The 18788-nt window shown below is 43.8% G+C and overlaps 1 protein-coding gene across 3 annotated transcripts in view; it reads left to right on the top strand.

Moving 5' to 3' along the window:
• The first annotated feature begins 934 nt into the window (after positions 1 to 934).
• NIPAL3 (NIPA like domain containing 3) overlaps positions 935 to 18788 on the top strand; it is a 24410-nt gene continuing 6556 nt past the window's right edge. The window contains exons 1-12 of one of the 3 annotated variants that reach the window (XM_074894733.1): positions 935 to 979; positions 2922 to 3338; positions 5116 to 5184; positions 5269 to 5440; positions 5551 to 5610; positions 6312 to 6457; positions 7248 to 7344; positions 8655 to 8790; positions 9469 to 9557; positions 11057 to 11120; positions 12125 to 12219; positions 12862 to 13057. In XM_074894733.1, the coding sequence (XP_074750834.1) occupies positions 3240 to 3338; positions 5116 to 5184; positions 5269 to 5440; positions 5551 to 5610; positions 6312 to 6457; positions 7248 to 7344; positions 8655 to 8790; positions 9469 to 9557; positions 11057 to 11120; positions 12125 to 12219; positions 12862 to 13057 (1223 nt within the window). In that variant the 5' untranslated portion in view covers positions 935 to 979; positions 2922 to 3239. Of the gene's footprint in view, positions 980 to 1297; positions 1781 to 2253; positions 2574 to 2921; positions 3339 to 5115; positions 5185 to 5268; positions 5441 to 5550; positions 5611 to 6311; positions 6458 to 7247; positions 7345 to 8654; positions 8791 to 9468; positions 9558 to 11056; positions 11121 to 12124; positions 12220 to 12861; positions 13058 to 18788 lie in introns of those variants that run through there. The other 2 variants (XM_074894730.1, XM_074894732.1) reach the window with 2 other exon arrangements.

Below are 18788 nucleotides of genomic sequence, written 5' to 3'. Positions count from 1 at the left end.
AGATGAGCTCTGCAATTAGAGGGAAGGTTAGTGCAGGGAAGAGGTCTGAGTAATTGCTAGGGACAGGGCTCTTACAGGGGTGGTGTACAGGACAAGGGGTTGGTCAGTGCTGCAAGGGAGCAAACAGCAAACTTTCCACTGTCTTGCACAACACACTGCAACAGGGTTGTGATTTGACAGCATTTCTCGTTCCCTTGTGCTGGTTTGTCCCCAAGGAGAGCAATGTTGGGCCTAAAACACCTCTAACTGGCTGTGGATATAAATTGTTTCAGGTGCCACTTCCTCTTGGTTTGTTTCATTAACCAATCCTTGCTGTGCTCTGAAAGAAAAACCTTTGCATGGTTGGGGTTTCCCCTCTTCAGCTGTGAAATGATTGTCCCAAGTGCTGTTCCTGTTTGCTACCTGGTACCGAGTGGTGCTTTTCTGCTTGAGGTCCCTTGTGCTCCAGAGCACCCATGAGTGTCTGCGGAGAGGCAGGTCTTCGTGTTACAGAGCACATCCAACGTAACGCCTCTGTGGAGCACCACCATTTTGTTTCTAAAACAAATCAGTCAGAACTACTAACGTGCAGCAGAGAGAGGCTGGAAGGCCCGGGTTGGTTTTCTACAGAGATGTAACGGGTCAGCCATAACCTCTGTTTTCTGCGTTCAGTGACCGGCTGCGGCCCTGCGCGCTGCAGCAACTGCCGCCTCGCACGGGGCGATGGTTCAGGGGGTGAGAGGGAAGGCGGGAGGTAACCGCTGCTACCGCCCAGCACCTCCCAGCGGGCAGACGGCCTGAGGACAGGCCCTTTGGGCAGCGACCAGAACACCGGCCCTGCCCGCCCCTTCCCGCCCCGGTGAGGTGGCGCGGTGCATGCCGGGAACGCCGCCAGCCCGCCCCGTGAGGTAGCGCGGTGCACGCTGGGAATGGCGGGTACCTGACCGGGTGAGGGCAGCGCGGTGCGCGCCGGGGGTGCTTCCCCCCCCCCAACGCCCAGGTGAGGTACCGCGGTGCGGTCGGGCACGGCCCGTACCTGCCGGTCTCTACCCCCGCGTCCCGGGACGCTCCGTCCCTCGGCGGTACCGGCGGCTGAGGGAACGCGTACACCTAGTTACCGAGACAACGGCCGACCCAGCTCTCCTCCAATCACTGAGCCTGTTACTTTGGGCCGTCCGGCAAACGCCCAATCACAGGCGAACTCTCAGAACGGCCGTGCGCGCGGTTGGGCATGCGCGGCTGGTTAAGGTGGCTCGGAGGCACCTCGTTGCGCACGCGCCTTAAGGTGGCGCTGGCGGCGGCGGGGTGTCACCCGGAGCCGCCGCCGCCCCCACGGCGGGCAGCACCCGCGCACACTGGGGGAAGGTGGCGGGCAGGGAGGGATGGGCCCCGCCGGGTGAAGGTGGGGCGCCGCGGTTGTCCCTGGAGCCCTGGGCTGGGGAGCGCCCCTTCCTCCTCTCAGGACCGGGGCTCCGGGAGGGCCCTGCGCGGCCTGGCCCGCCAGAGCCCCCTCCGCCCCGCCCGAAACGAGCGGCGGGACGCGGCTCCTTCCGCCCGCCCGCCTCCTCAGAGCCCTGCGCCTCAGGCGGGCTCGGCCCATAGGCTGGGCCAGGCCCGACCCCCGCCTGGCAGCCAGTCCCCGGCCCGGCCCCAGAGTGACAGGGCTGCCGGCAAATCGGAGGGGCCGGGCAGGAACCGACCGCGGTTCTCGGCCGGGAACCGGAGTTGGGGGCCAAAGGCCCGGGCCGTGGGGGCAGAGCGGCGGGGGCGGAGCGCTTGGGGCCGCTCCCTGAGGGGGCAGGTGAGTGCGCGGGGTCGCAGGGGGAGGCCGCTTCTGTCCCCTCGGCGTTGCGGGTTTTCTGGAGGGTTTTGGTCGGGAACAAATCGCCGTTGGGATGCGGCTGCGGGTCTCGGCTGCTCAGGGGGGCCTGACCCGGGGAGGGTGCCCGGCGGGCACCCCCTGTCCTCTGCCAGGCCCTGCTCTGCCCGGACAGGGTTTCCTCTCGATGGGAGGGGGCTCGGCTCCCCACCTCCCCCTCACAACGGGGTGGTTTTGCTCTTGCCCGGCTAGACTGTCATGCTGCCTCTGTCCCTGCCACGCTGGAGGCACTGGGACAACCCATGACTTAAAAGTAATCCCTTGCAGGCCAAGAGAGTTTGCACTTCGGGGCCTGCTGCCTCAGGATGTGACCACAGGCCGATTGTCCAGGGTCTGAGTCTAAGGGATGCTCAGCCTGCGCCATTTCAGGTCGTCCTTGGACTGAAAAGGACGTGTCACTTGTGAGGGTCACACCCCTGCAATGTCTATACACCAGCGTCCCCCTCTATACGAAGGGGGGGATGATGCTGCTTCTCCTTGAGGCCTTTGGTGAAAGGAGCCATCACAACCTGCGGGGACCTCGGACAGGCTTGCTGTGTGTGGTGCTTTCCAGACACCTATGATGAGTCTGACTCTAAGGAATTTAGCCTCCAAACTCTGCTCACAGCGATTACACTGAAATGACCTCTGTTTGCATGGAGAGCAGCTCTGTCATCCCCCAGCACGTGGGGATGGCGTGACTAATGTAATGCTGCGTCCTGAACAAGCAACAGAGGTATGCAGGGAGTAGAGAAATTAAAAGCAGGGCTTGGAGGACTTCTGAGACTTTTTGATAAGAGCTTTCCAAATGGCAAGGCCTGATGTTAAATGCCAGCTGAATATGTTACCCCTGGGGCCAAGCCAGTTTGCAAGCTCTTGTAAAGCAAGGTCTGTGTGAGTTTGTGTTTGAGACTTTGTAAGAAGGCATTTAAAATCTACATTTAAAGTCTACTGCTGCTATGTGCAGCTGTTAGTTGGATTGCAGGGAGTTCTCTGTGTCCTATCCTTCAGCAGAATTTAATTGCAGATTTTAAACCATTGAGTTATTTTGACCTAATTCTATATTTACTTTTTTTTTTCTTAGTATCCCCTTGAAGGAATATAACCGTGCTGCCCCACTGACTGACTGGAAATATTGCCTCATCTACACTTCTGCCTGCGGTGCCTGCCCTATCTCAGCGTAGCCTGGTGAGGGAAGACGAGCAGTAGCCAAGCAGCAGACAGGCTACAGAGAATTTTTTTGTGCTTCACTGAACTAATTGTTGCTTGTCCAAGAAAACAGGATGGATGGGAAGAAGTGGTACCAAGTTACAAATAAGGCAGTTCCTGCAGGGTCCAAGTATCTTCTTTAAAGAGAAGTTCCATCAAAGAGGCTGAAAAGCAAACACTCTAGTCAATCAAAATGGAAGGAGGCAACAGTCCAAATCTGCAGCTTCAGCAACTCCCGCTGGCCACAGCAGAGGTTTCTGTGCAGCCACACACTGACTCCTTTTCTTACAAGGTCAGATTTGTACCCCGCTCTATCCCTAGAAGGCCCTAACTATTCAAGTAAGCTGATAATGCCACTGTATTTTGGTTATTTTTTTGCAGAAAGTACACTGTCTTTGTATCTAGCCATGCCTGGGGGCCCCAGTGTATTTTATGCTGTGTATATAAGCAGTGAGAGAAAGAAAGAGCTAGACAAGGTGAAGAAAGGACTGGCAGTTAAAAGATGTGGCTGTCTAAAAGTGGTTAGGTGCAATAAATTCTGCTAGGTGCCTATTCAGACTAACCCATCCAGCAGTAATTGACATCAGATGTTCTGGTCTGCTGTGTATTCAAGTGCTTGAATTTCAGGTGGGTCAGCCCCTCATCGTGCAGAGACCCTGCAGCTGAGATGGGATGTGGTGCTGTAGTTCCTCCTTATTCTGGGACCTGTTCCTAAATTGATTTCCTCTGAATCCCTGATTCTGAAGGTACTCAAAATCATAGCAAGAGAGGCTTTTTTTTCACTGGAAAAAGTACTTTGCTGAGAACAGAGTCCAAGGTGCATTGCAAAAGTTGACCAGACTGATGTTGGCTTGCAGGCTTTCACAGTCCAGAAGCCAGTCCCAAACCTGCGCTGCACTTGGGGGCTTTTCAGCTGAGGCACCATCTCCTTCTAAACTGAAGTTGCTGAGCCAGTAAACTGTGCTGAGCTTCTCTGGCTACATCTGTGATCACACAGTGACATTTTTCTGCCAACTTTACTGTCTGTCGTGGGAAGATCTCTCAGGTGTTTTTGAATGAAGCTGCTTGGGTGAATCTTATTTCTTTACATCCTGATAAAGAGATTTTTGTTCTACTGATAAGAACTTGAAATCTTAAAAGTTCTTGTCTTACTATGTATGAGAAAATCAAGAATAGTGTGTTTACTCTTGAGGGAGGAATACGGATGTGAGCTCGGTTATCCCAAATCAATCCAAGTAAGTACTAGACTGTATCTTGGAGACCAGCACTGAAATGAAAAGTGCTAATGACATCTAATGAGATTTAGACAGTTGTTGGAAGAACACAAGTGCTAAATGGCCTGGCTTAGCCTCGGGCTCTTCTGTTCACTCCTAATGTACATTTCCTTTGTGACTCAGCCTGCTTTACATCCCTTTTTATTTCAAATTCTGTCTTTAGACCGTGAGAATTATTGCCGAGCTGGGAATGCTAATGTAGAAGGGTTGGGAGCTTGCTAAGAGCTGCTACCAGTTGCCTATTACTTTGGAATAACTGATTCTTATAAAAAGCAGCATAAAATCTGTGATAATTGGGCTGCCTCATCAAATGGGCTAAATTACTTACTGAACCAGCAGATGTTGTAAGTGGAAAAGAGCAGAATAGTTCTTAAGTTATGACCCACAGAATGTAGAGGTTCCTGATCCGTACTCTGCTGAATTCCAGGGTAACAAACATCTTCACAAGAGAAGAGTTTTTCAAAGGGAGGAATGAGTGAATGGGTCGTTGTGTTCTGTATCTTCTTTCCCCCTGAGAAACTGCAAAGAATGCAAATATGTGCATACTAATTTAAGTCTTTTGTAGAAAGTGTCTGTTAAGGAAGGGTTATCTTTCACCTGAGTTTCACAAATTTAGAATATAGCCACAGGGAACTTACCTGAATTGCCCTAGATCACATAGAAAGGGAGGAAGATAAACAGATTTTACTGACAGGTGGTACAGGAACTGTTTAAAAGTATCTTCCAGATTTTGCAAAAAACTTCCTTCGGGGTCCAGTGGCTAAATTTAATATCTATGTGTTTACTTTTTTACAGGAGAACCTGATTGGCGCATTACTAGCTATTTTTGGGCATCTTGTCATCAGTATTGCACTCAACCTCCAGGTGAGTATCGTGAAGCAACTATTCATCCCGCATTAAAAAGCATCAAGCACGCCAAAGCTTTGTTGCCTTTATTTTCTTTTCTAGAAATACAGCCACATCCGGTTGGCTGGTTCCAAAGACCCCCGAGCCTACTTCAAAACCAAGACATGGTGGTGTGGACTGTTTCTGCTGGTGCTGGGTGAACTGGGAGTGTTTTCCTCTTACGCCTTTGCTCCTCTTTCACTGATTGTGCCACTCAGTGCAGTGTCTGTTATAGGTAAGGGGGAAAGAGACGACGGTCGTACAAGTCCGAGTGCCTTCCAGTGTGAGACTGCTGATCACTGGACTGATACATAACTCACTGTTTCTCTCTCCTTTTTTTCATAGCTAGTGCAATCATAGGAATTATATTTATTAAAGAAAAATGGAAGCCCAAGGATTTTTTGAGTAAGTTCCACAGTTCCTTTTCATTTTTCCTCTGTGTTTACAAGTCAGGCAACACACAGCATGGCCTCTCAAAAATCATAATTAGAGGGATGGCAAGATCTCCACTAGCGGTAGTACCTCTCCGAAGAAATTCGTCATCTCATCCGCTGTTTGTTAAAAATGGATTTTTTTTTTTTTTTCCTGACTTGTGCCAAATCATCTGAATCTCACAGATTTTAGAAATATATGGAAATAGTGTTTGTCTGCAGGATTTGAGAATCTTGGTTCTCTGGGCTGAAGCTGCAGCCTAGGGCCTTGACTCTGCAATAGCGTAGGCACAACTGCATCAGCTGAATTTCATACATGGGCAAGTGTTTGCAGAACTGGGGCATTCATTCTTCCACTTCCTAGAAAATGGGCTGTGGACAGTGCCAGGCAGGGTAAGCCCCAGATATAGATCTTGTAGGTCCTATTTGTTTAGCAGATGCTACCTGGTATGAGTGTTTTTTCTCAACTCACAGCACACACACTGCCTAGGGTTTTTTTGGTTCTAGTATTTTGAAAGTGGGGCATGAAGGGCAGAGGAGTGAGTCATCCAGAGGAATGTGCATGATGTCATTAATGGTCACTGTGCATGCGCGATATTAATTCCATCCATCCACACTAACCCACTAACTTTGTCCTCTCTCTTTTTTTTTTCTTCTGTCCTTTGGTTGCCGAAGGGCGCTATGTTTTGTCCTTTGTAGGCTGTGGTTTGGCAATTGTTGGAACTTATCTGCTGATAACATTTGGACCTAATAGTCATGAGAAGATGACAGGAGAAAATATCACTAGGCATTTAGTGAGCTGGCCATTTCTGTTGTATATGGTAAGATGGCCCATGAAACGTGGGACAGTTTTCTGCTACATGCCTGATTGAGAGTTTCATTTCAGGCATTATTCTTCCTTATGGTTACTAGCAATACTCCTTGTACTTGCTAATGAACCCATGCCAGCTTTCCCTGGTGTCGGTTCCACATTGCCTGTGGACACCTGCATGCACAGTTTGGAACCCTCCCATTCTGCCTATGAATTATTCTGCTAGGACTTAAATACCTTTAACTGAACAGTTTTAAAATAGCTTGTCTCTCCCTGACCTGTCAGCTTCAGCCTGTGGCAGCAGTACTGATGGCAGCTGAAAGCAACTGCTCCAGAGGTGTCCAGATACTGCGCTTGCATCTGGGCTCTTTCTAGACTGACTTTCTCTGGAGCCATCAGTCTCGCACTGAAAATCTTATGCAATCTATCGTTTTTTAATGGAGATAAGTTTGGCCATTTAATAAGATGTGTGCTCCAGGGATCACTTAAAAAACCTCATTACAGAAAGTAGGCTGAGATCTCTGGTGTGAATATTCAGTCAGGATTATCTGATCTGCTGCTTTACCATGAATATAATGTCAAAAGTGTCCCATGTTTCCTGTTCTGCAAGAAGCTATTTAATATGTCATCTAATTAGAATCTAAGATCATGCTAAATTTGATCTATAGTTGTGGGGGAACCTCATTTTCCTTTGATTTGCCCTACTGTGCAATTCTAATGTTTGACTGGCTCAGAATCCTGTTTACTGCCAACCCCATATACCCCACATTTTTTAATATTCTCATTTCTATCTTTTGTAGCTTGTGGAGATCATCATATTCTGCCTACTACTGTATTTTTACAAGGAGAAAAATGCAAACTACATTGTAGTTATTCTTCTGCTGGTAGCTTTGCTGGGTAAGTTGATATGGACTTGTACGATCTTCTAACTGCCTTATAACAGTAAACTACAGTAAACTGAAGCATCTATGGCATATAGGGAATTATATTGACATAATTAATGTTATAAAATGCACCAATCTACCCCAGAAATGTTACTACAAATCAGGCAAAGCTAATATCTTGCAGTGATGTTTAAGATCTTTGCAAATGACCTTTGAACAATTAAGACTTACTTCCCGTAAGGACAAATCATCTGCCAAATACAGAAAGTGCAAGTTATTTATTGGTGTTCTTAATCTGTGAATACAAAGCATGGTGCCATATCTTACCTACTCAATGGATAAGGAAGACTGATTCTGTGAACGAAAGAGAGAATTTGACCTACAAGAATCTTCTTGGCTCTGGGAAGATTTACTGTGTGGCTTAAAGAAATGATAAATACTCTGCCATGCCAGTATTCTCTATTTAAATTGGGAGAGCCTCTGGGCATGGGGTCAAATGATGCTTTTGGTATCCTCATAGCCTACAGTGGGTTCCTAGAGTGACTTTGGAAAGGCCAGGATGTCGCTTGTACCTTTCTCCACATGAATCTGTGGGGTTTTTTTTTTTAAGAAACTGTGAGCAATTAAACTTTAAAAAGGATGAATAATAGCAAGGCAGTGACGCAGTCTGACGTGCTGTTGAATCTATGTTGCAGTCCTCAATTTTTGCTATTTATACAGCTTCAATTACTGCAGTGTCTTCTTTTTTTTTCTTTTTTTGAGATGTTTGGGGCTCAATTTCAGTAACTGATGCCTCAGAGGCTGCGTGAATTACAGACAAAGCAACTAGCCTAATTCTGAATGGCCCTGACTTGTGCTTTCAAGAAATGGAAAGGAAGTGGACTCTTTCTGATTCCTGTTTTGAAAACTTCCTTAGCTTTATTAACTAAGCCAATTTGGCATCAGAAATGAAAATTCGCATCTTTCCATTATGTGATTGCACAACACTGTTTAAATGCTTTAAAAAAAAAAAAAAAAAGTAAATGCTCCCAGTCCTGTAGACAAGGGAACTGTGATACAGAAATGTTAAGTGATTTATTGAAGGGTGATACAGAAACGTTAAGTGATTTATTGAAGGTCACTGTGGTGAAGCTGTTGGGAATAAAACTGGCAGGGTTGTTGATTAAATAGGCAGTTTGTATCCCTTGTTGGGCCTGGCAAAAGGAGGGTTCTTGTAGATGGTCTTGGTTTTGTTTGCAGCTGCCTGTCACATATAGAGCAAATGTGCAGCGTTCCTGTCGCGTTGAGCATGTGCTTCAGCTGGGTCTCGGTAAACGTTCACAGGTTCCATGACCGTTGTGACTGTGAAGGCTGTGGCAGGCATGATTGTCGTCTCCATACAAGGAAACTTACAACTCGACTACCCTATATTTTATATCATGTTGGTGTGCATGATTGCTACAGCGATCTTCCAGGCGACGTAAGACATTCACTCTCTTTTTGTCTATAATTGGGCTGGTTTTAGTGGATCAGTATATAGTGGGCTGTTTGTTATCCGTTCCAAGAATGCTGATTCAATTTTAGAAGAATTATCCATTCTTTTCTATGACCTGTCCTCAAATCCATGTCACAGGAGCCCGGGAGAGTGGTGTTCTTTGCTTTTCCATGTAATGACACTGTCAAGTAGTTTTAATCCCAAATTTATAGATTATTCAGGTATTTACAAAACAATGTTAGGCATGAAATGGTGGCAGATCGAATACAGTATCTGTGCTCTGGCTAAAATCAAAGTGCAGAATCAGTGTTGTCAATGATCTGTCTATTTTTTTTCCCCCCTCTATACTTGTAATAACATAAAAAGCTGGTAGCAGCAGGGATAAGGAGCTATTCAAAATGTGAGTGGCATTCTGGCCCTAAGGACAGTGGCAGTAATTTCACTGCCTTTGCTCAGTACAGCCATAAGACTTGCTCTTCTATCATATTAATTCTAAGGGATGCTGCTGCAGGTTTAGTGAGAAAGAGAATAAAGTTTCTTAAATTTATGCATCACTTTTGAAAGGTGTTTCCAAAAAGGAGACCTATACTAGTCCATGCTAACTGCTATACAATTTGAGTATCCTTCCCAAATCCACCCCTGTTGTCTGTTATTGTATTGCAGATTTTTAGCTCAAGCCTCACAGCTGTATGACTCATCTCAGATTGCCAGCATCGGCTATATCCTGTCCACCACCGTAGCAATCACAGCAGGTAACAGTGCACAGAACAGTGTGCTGGTCCTTTCTACAAGTAGGGCAAAAGATTTTGGAAAATAATCCCCACTTACAGATGGGGAAGGTGAATACTCAGCAAGATGACTTGTATTTTCATGTCATCTCTCTTCTGCAGCTGGCTTTGTTTCTTTTTTCTTTCCAAAAATGTGAATTATCCCCTTAGACTGTGTTAAAATTTTCTGTCAGGTTCTGTCATTTTATTTAAAGTGCATGGGAATTTATGTTTGAGACTGTATTACTCATACCATGCTAGCGTGTAGAAGAGGAGGGTGATGTATACTCTTAGACATGATACTTGAATACACAGATAAAATTTCTTCTTGTGTAATTTTATCTAGATTTTGTTAAAATGTATGTGATAGAGTGTATAAATGTATTTGCTTCCTCTGTACAAAGGTGTCAGAATTCTCTTCCCGATAGTCTTGTTTGCACTATAGTTAGAACGCAGCTGCTCACAGCTTTACAGGCACTTTTCTTTCTGAACAATTTACTCCAATTTCAGCCCTTGCCCACATAGGAGACGCTTCGTCTGCATGAACAAAGATGAGCATTTTAAACCCCTTAGGCTTCAAACCTGAGGAGCAGCCTTTTTAAGGTTTTGTTCTCCTCACTTAGACATATGAGCAAAACTGGGGAAAACAAACCAACCAACCAATCAAAACCCCAACTCTGGAGAAAGTGTGTCTGCTTGACAGTGATGGATACTATCTGTGTAAATAGTAATGCTCTTGTAGGTATGTAAGGACAACAGCTTCCCCTGTAAATTACACATTGCCTTTTAATGCTGCTCTTCAATGCCATGAGGGAGCGTGGTCTACTCTTTGGCTCACGTTTATTTCCTGTCACATTCCAAGCCGTTATGCTGCTCTCAGACTCATCAGCTTATTTACTTTACTTCAGTTAGAAATGTAAAGAGTAGGAGCCAGAGTGCATGTCCTGTTGACATCCAGGACACTTGTCATCTTACAGGTTTGAGCTGTATATACTTGATTGGGGTCAGGAGTTTGTGTCCTGTTGTTGTTAGATCTGATTTGGTTTGTCAGTCAGACTTCAGAAATACAGTCTCTCTTGCTGAGGGGGTGGTGACCACTGCTGTATGGTGAGAGTTTGGCTCAGGCTTTATTAGCACAGTGACATGCAATAGTTCCAGGGATGTTTCCTTTGCAAGCCCGTACCCTGATGTGGAAAGATTTGTACTAGTGCTGTGCTGCTGTACAGATTTACTTGCGTCTATATTAGTTACACCACTATAACTGTTTTGATAGTGAAATTCGAAAAGATTTGTCAATAAATTGTGTTACAGTAGAAATCAGGCCACCTTTTTCTATTTTAAGATGATAAAGAAACCAAAGGTGCTAACTATAAAAATAGGAATTTTACATGATTTAGTTTCTGGAGGGACTGGTGCTGGAGATGTAGCACTAATTGCTCAGGCAACCTGGGAAGAAAGATGTCATGAATTATTTCCTTTTAAAGGAGCAACTTTTTACTTGGACTTCACCGGTGAAGACGTTCTCCATATATGTATGTTTGCACTTGGGTAAGTGTTTAAAGTTTCCTTGATAGAAGACTGGAAAGTATTTCTTCATATGACTAAAATTTTAAAAATATCTATTTATCTCTATATTGGAGGTACATACTGTCTTGGAGAGGAGGACAAACTGAAGGCACTGTCTCTGTTAGAGCAGACAGTGGCCCATAGAGCTCAGTATCTTGTCTGAGTGATGATGGATGCTCCAGAGGAATTGCACACACTAGGTTATGCATAATAGTACAACGTTACGTGCTAACCCCTTACTGACTGTACTGGATGTTGCAGCATATGGGCTGTTTTTCAATCTACCTGCTCATGAATCTGGAAGAATTGCAGAATCACCAAAAGAAGCCATCTCTAGGGAATCTACTTCAGGTTTTGCAGCAAGTCTTCACTGAACTGTGACTGGACTTGTGGAGTCCTGTTCCTGAGGGCATGGGCACTCACACAGTGCAGATAGGATCAGTAAAACATTTGCTGTGTAACTCATATTTAGTCCTAGTACAGTGTCTTGATGTGATTAGCTCTCCATAATCAGGGGACATTCTGAAAGGTCTTTCAGATTAGTACACAAAAAAACAATTGGGAGATTAATGTTATGAACTGCGCCTTTCTCTGTCAACATACTGTAAAAATCAAGATCAACAATTGTTGGTGTGTTTACCTATGAGAAACCTTTCAAAGGTCAGGCTGCTAAATCCTGGAATTTCATCAAAGTAAACCAAATTTTGATATGCTTCCTTTCCCCTTTAGTTAGTCAAGGTTAATTAATTAACATGAAAACTTTTCCCTGTGTTTTGATAAAGAAAAGGTGAAATTGTTCTGATTGCTAGTTGGATTTCAATACTGTTGAAGAGGTTTATGCCCTGTAATTCTGACTTCACAGTTTGTTCACTTCCAGTTCTGAATTCTTTATGCTGCACGATAGGGACTTGGAAGAAGCAACAGGCAATATATCACCTCCTCTCCCTTTTCATGGTTATCTCAGTAGATCTTGTTTTCTCTCTCAGGTGCCTCATAGCATTTCTAGGTGTCTTCCTGATCACAAGAAATAGAAAGAAATCTGTACCATTTGAACCTTACATATCAATGGATGCTATGCCAGGTAACAGTAAAAATACAGTGGTTTATCAGTCTTTTTCTTTCAAGTGTTGGGCCTCACAGTGAAAGCTCAAGCTTTAGGCTGTGTTAAGTATCTGGATATATCAGGAGACTGTGTTGTTTTCTAGTTTTCCTTCTCTTGTTTGTGCCTTGTGAGCAGAGAAGAGGTGATGTGCCACTTGGATCCCACTTATGCTGGGCCCTCTGACACTGGGGGGGTGTCATATTTTGTCAGAGCAGCCTTGTCCACTTGGCTGCTGTCTGGGAAGATGAACTAGTTTTGAGCAAATGCTTGGAACTGGGCTTGGACTTCATCCAGCAGGAAGAACTGATTATTGGGGAAGGCTGAGATATGTTGCAAGAGGTATTGGCCAGGGGGAGCAGAAATTTCTTTTGGAAGTACAGCTAAACTCTCTGGTGAGCTGTATGAAAGATAAATAACTGACTGCCATCCCTCATTCACTCGAAACTTGTTTCTCCATTAGTTGCTTCAGTGCTAAGCAGAGAAACGTTATGTCTTTCATTTAACACTCAAGGAACTGATGAGCCACATAACACGAACACTAAGACTTTGCTGATTTGACAGAGTGCAGGAAGAATGCACTTTTGTTCCTAAGCATTTAATCTCTGTCTTTGCTCTCTTCAGGCATGCAGAACATGCACGATAAAGGAATTGCAGTTCAGCCTGACCTCAAAGCTTCTTTTTCCTACGGTGCTCTAGAGAACAATGACAACATGCCAGAAATTTATACGCCTGCTACATTGCCGATCGTGCAGGAGCAACATGGATCCAAAGGAGTTTCTGCTCCACCCTACCGAGTGCTGGAGCACAGCAAAAAGGAGTGAGTGACCTTTAAGGAACTGATTTGAATCATCAGAAGTATGACCTTTATTTATTTACCCACTAAAATATAAGCAAGTGTAAAGCCAACCTTGATATAGTTTAAAGCTCGTCTCAAACTTAACTTTCAAGGCTGATTATTAAAATAAACAACTCTCTATAGTTGTGAAGTTGAAAGCATTTGTCTTAGCAAGAAGTAAATCCGTTGAAGGCCGCTGTCTGGAAGCGTGACATGGTGAGTGCAGTATCATGGCAGTATGAAACCCATGAGAGCAGATGCTGTGAAAACGCAGAGCTGTGGGAAGAGAAGTGACTGTGCAATTTTTAGTCCTGCTGGGAGTGCGTTTATCTCCAAATAGAAATTTTCAGGGGTTGCTCACTGAGGGAGGAGGGCAGGATTTAATCTTTCCTATATAGAGACGGTGGCGGTTTTCCAGAAAAGTTGTAAATCCTCATGTCTCTAGCGTGACCACCAAACTACCTTAACATGGCAATAAAATGTGATTGTTTTCAAGCACGAATACTGAAATTTACTGTGTCTTTAGAGCAGCATATTTGGTTAGAGTAAGCAAGCTACTTTACTCCTTCAAAACGTGAATCTTGGGCACTTCCTGTACGACTGTGCTCTGGCTAGTGTTGAACATAGGCACTGAGAATGTGAATTGGTTTTATAGCACCACTGGATTATATGGCAGTTTAGAACAAAGATTTGCCAGTTTTCTGGTTTCGTAGCAGGAGCTTCAAGCTGGATTAAATGGCCCAGAGGGAACACTGTAAAGTATGAGAACAAGAAGAAATGAGGATAGTAATGTGGCTGGTGTCTGGTGGAGATTTTTTGTAGTTCTTGCTGAGGTCCTAATTGTCTATCACTTAGGTTCTGCTTGAGGCAGGATTTCCAGCTTTGTTTAGTGGTCTTAAATGCTTAAAGGTGTTGACATTCCTTAGTTAAAAAGCTCAGTCTAGGTGTTGTAGGCTGGGGTGTCCCCCCCCTTTTTTTTTTCTTTTTAAAAAAAACCAAAAAAAGATACTAATCTGATATTGTGACTGACCTAAGAAGAAAAAAGAAGCATGCACAGTCCAGCACCCAGTGAGGACTGTAAGAATAATGGAGCATTGTGTACTCGTGATACCTTTCCAGCTTCCAAGAGATGGCTAGAAGCTGATATGGAGGGAGGACAGACAGGAGGGGGGGGATACTTGTCAAGTGAAAAGGACAAAGTACAACATTTACTGGCATATGCAAGTTATATTGGCACTTTGATACCATCATTTTCTCTACAAGCTATTGTTTTGCTGGGAAACAGAATTTTAAGTCTGCTTGGTGTGTCTTGGACTGTAAGCATAGTGGAGTGTCTCCAGGACCATAGAAGACTTTATTTGAAATGAATAGTGCTTGTGTTCCACACATTTTTAAGTGGTTACTCTGATACCAAGGGGTTTGGGAAGATCTTGGACTTGCAACAGTGGCTTTCTGCATTTTTTAAATATTTTTTTTTAAATTAAATTGACTCATGGCCAGTTTCTGTTCCCACTACCAAAAATTCCCAAGAACTCCACTGACTTGTACATAGTTATTCCAGATTCTTGCTATTGTATATGACAACAGAACTGTTCTTTTGCATATGTTTGTCTTGCCAGCTATTGAATACTACTTCAATCTGGAAATACTTGAGATTGCTTTGGCATTTTTGTGCAGCTTAAGAAAAATTACAACCTTCCCCCCCTGCAACGAGTAGATGCCTGGTGGCTGTGCGTGTACCTATATGTGAAGTTTCTTCACCAACTTGGCATGTCTGACAATTCAGATCTTATCAGTGGCATCCCGTACACTACAGCTTATGAAACCTCAGGAAATAAGAGCTTTTCTTTTACCCTCAATACTTTTTGTGTTTAAGTAAGATAACAATGTTAATGGACTAATACTGCCAGAACATTAATCTTGCTGGAGTTGCAGTGACACTGATTTACTACCTTTGGCTTTGTATCCCCGGTAATCAATTGTTTGTGAATTTATGTGCAGCTTTTGTTCATTAACAATACAAAACAAAGTAGTGCAGGGGAGGCTGAATGAGAAGGGTACAAGAATGCTGGCTTTTCTTATCTCTTCCTTTTTAATCAATGAGGCAGTAGCTGTTTTGACCTATTAGTTCTGAAACCACAGAAACATACTGTTTTAAAACAAGCTGTGCTAAACCACGCATAGCTACAAACTCCACTTTCTATATGGCAATATTCTCTGTGTTTAATTATTACAGGTGTTGCTGTGGTATAAAATAATCAGAAGCACCTAAATATTTTGCTGTTGATTTCTTCTATGAGGATGGTCCTATGTGGAACAGTACGTAGTTTTCTCAGGTCTTAGTTTTTCAGTAGGATTTAAAAACTGCAGTTGACTGGTATGCAGACTTTGCAGCTGGCTCGTTAGGTTTTTCTTCTAATCATGGGACCTGACATCATGAGAGACAGACAGCAGGGAGAGAGCTACTCTGATGCGGAGCCCCTGCTTGTTCTTCTCTTTTGTGGGCTGTTCTCTGGCCTGAGTCAGTGATTTTTTTCGCAGCAAGCTGCCCGGATTCTCCACAGCCCTGCAGCCTGAGCACTGACTGACTCCTGGCCCGACCTTCCTCTCTGCCAGAGAGCCCTCAGTTGTCAGCACGCGGCTGTCTTCTGCTCTGAGTGAAATTTCCTCCAGCCATAACCTGAGCTTTTGTATTATTGTGCTGGTTTGGCCCTTTTCTTTCAAAGACTCTAAAGGCAAGAGTCTTGCTCCAAAGCTTTATATAACCGTGTTTTCTTTACACAGTCTGTGTGTGTTTAAATAATTCTACTTAATAATGACAGATCCCTTTACCTGCAGTGAGACTTACTTTTGGAAACTTCCTGACAAAGGACTCCAAGGGAGGTGATGGCTGTTTCTACAGCACATAAATCACAATATTTTTGATTACTCCATTGTGCCACATCAGTAGAGCCTGAGGCGTTCCTTGGGCTATAGGCCTCAACTCGATGCACTGATGTTGTCAGGGTTGCGTTTTTGCCAGTCTGGGTTTAGCCACTGTAAGCAAGGACTGCCAGACTGCACCTCGCTCCTGCTTGCTGCCTGTGTTCAATATTTGAATTTTAAAGTGTGGTTTGTGTTGGGTTTTTTGGGGTTGTTTTTTTTTTTGTTTGTTGTATTTTATGCACTTCCTCCTTTCTTGCTCTTTTTCCCAAGCTTCCAAAAGATTTTATTTTCTGCTCTTCAGCACAGTCTTACAGCTGCCATCGCTGTTGCTGAGAAGGCATGAACAGGGCCCCTAGAAGCCAAACATCTGTTTAAACTTGACTGTAGGGACTTCTTGCTCTTTCTAACAGTGGGAGGGTATAGCTCAGGATTGAAATAAACCCCTTACCTCCCTTCTAGTTCACAGCCTACAAGCTGAAAACAGGAAGCTATTTGTACCCTCCAGTCTATGCTTTTTACAGAATATTGGTTAGTGTGAGGTGACAATGGCTATGCCCGGGATTGCAGCAAACATTTACAGCTAAACAGCACGTGAAGGTTTAAAGGAGAGGAGCCCCATGCCACATTCTAGTTCCTCTTGCAGCGTGACAAATAATCTGTTGGTGTACAGCACACTTTAACATGTGTATGTCAAATTCAGTTTATCGAGGGCTGATCCCCAGAGAGGCAGGGCACTGTAAACAGCAGAGTGTGCTTACATTTCCCAATGAGCAGCTTTTTTTCAGAATCAAGAGCTGAAAAAGTGTGCACAAAAATAAACTGACTGCTGTCTCGTTTAGTAAATTGGTAGAATAGCTCCTTGACTCTGTCCTAGCTTCTTTATCAAATGTGAACTGACATCTATTGCCTCCACACTGTGTGGCTTTTCAATGCACCAGAGCACTTAATACGTTCTCAGTGTATATCTTACATGTAACTTAATCCTGTGGAATACAGCTCCTATGTTGGCTGAATGTACAAAATGATCTGCCTACAATGTTCCCTTGTTCCCTTTAAAATGTGTAAATAAATCAAGCTTTACAGTATTGGACTATAACTGCTTAATTTTTCATAAGCAATGTTGCATGTCTATTTAATCCTCTGTCTTTTAGGTGAGACCTTTGGAAATGAAACTTAATAAAAGATTGTGGTAAAACCTATAGAATTCTGGCCTGCTCCATACTCTTGGTAGAGCTTTAATCAGCCATAAATGTCTTGAGAGAAGTTAAGACAGAATTTAATTGACAACCATACTACTATGTGCATTCAAAGAACTGTCTTTTTTAACAGGATACTTGCAAATGAAATGCAGATTGCTACAACTCATGTTTGGGGCTGCAGCATTACTAATGCTCACCATTTTACATGAGTCTCCAAGTGTTTGGTGTCAGCTTTAGGAATCATGCAATTTACTTTAAAAACCTTAATTTTACAGGTTTGTTTTTTAAAAAAAAATGTCAGCATTTGTTATTTTGGAGAAGAGCTTGAAAATGTGATCCAAGTATAGCCTAAAGGAGTGGGGGGACACACAAGCTGAGCCAAATCACAAAACCAAAAGCATTATATTACTGGTGGCCTGACTCATGATTTTTGCATGCCTGCCAACTCAATACTGAAATTGAGACAACAGCATGTTTCTCTGAGACAGCGAAGACCTCTAGTACTAGTTGGGAATGCTACGCTGTAGGAGATGCCATCCTTCAGATACAGGATATCATATCTTTGATTGCAGTAGACAGCTTAAGGGCATTTCCTAACAATGCCATTAAGAGATACAGACGGTCATAAATTTAGAATACTGGCAATGTAGCTTAATCGAATGCTTGCCAACCTAATTAACACTCACCATATGGGTTTTAGTCCAGGGGGATAAGCAGAAGATAACCCTCAGGATACTCTTAATTAAATGTATCTCTTGGGGTCCCAAACCACAAATGGAAGAAAAAATCCCAAGAGCAGCCTTAACCACTTTGGTGTTAAAGCTGCACTTCATAGAAATCCCTGGACACGAGTGTTAAAACACTGGCTAGCACTTCCTTCAACGCTTGCAGAAGCAGCATACTTAAGCCCCCGAGTTTCTGATAAATATGGTAATACTTTAACATCATTTAGGTGTTAGTGTGCTATATCAGAGACAACTGTGTTAAGTGCTAATATAAAGAGGTGGCAATCAAGCCAGATGTCAAGAGCATTACAAAAATACATGCTACAAAAGAGGTGTTATTACAGGAGACAGTATTTAAAATGCCCCTGAAATGGACACAGATGTTGGGAGTTTGTGGTATTAAAGCAGAATTTATTGCTGGCCAGGGAGGAAGAACGTGGTATTGAATTAATAAAGCATGTGATTGCAGCAAGGAAAGGCTAAGGTAATTGAGACTAATCAATTACTGCCTAAATTTGCACTGCATCTAAATTGTAGAATCCCTTATCTGGACAGGTAAGACTGATCTTACCTTTCTAAAAGTGAATTCTGTTACGCCCTGTTTTTTAACAAGGGAAGGGGCTGCACTGTGGACAAACAAATTACAAAGCTTAGCTTTGTCTTTTTTTTCTGTATTTAAACTGTAGGAGGAAGCATTTCAACTACAGAAATTTCACTATTTATGTCAAAAATCCTCAGTCTTCTGGCTTTCTGAGTGAGGACAAAGCTGTTGAACTAAATATTTGTGTCAGTGAAATTCAGTAGGTTTGTGTGCTTTTTGTGGAAATCCAAATACAACCAAAAAAAGGATGTTGGCTTGTGCTT

Source organism: Strix uralensis, chromosome 25, assembly GCF_047716275.1.
Source record: "Strix uralensis isolate ZFMK-TIS-50842 chromosome 25, bStrUra1, whole genome shotgun sequence".
Classification (NCBI taxonomy): domain Eukaryota; kingdom Metazoa; phylum Chordata; class Aves; order Strigiformes; family Strigidae; genus Strix; species Strix uralensis.
Note: the sequence above shows the minus strand (reverse complement) of the source record. Positions and strands in the feature narration are given on the sequence as shown.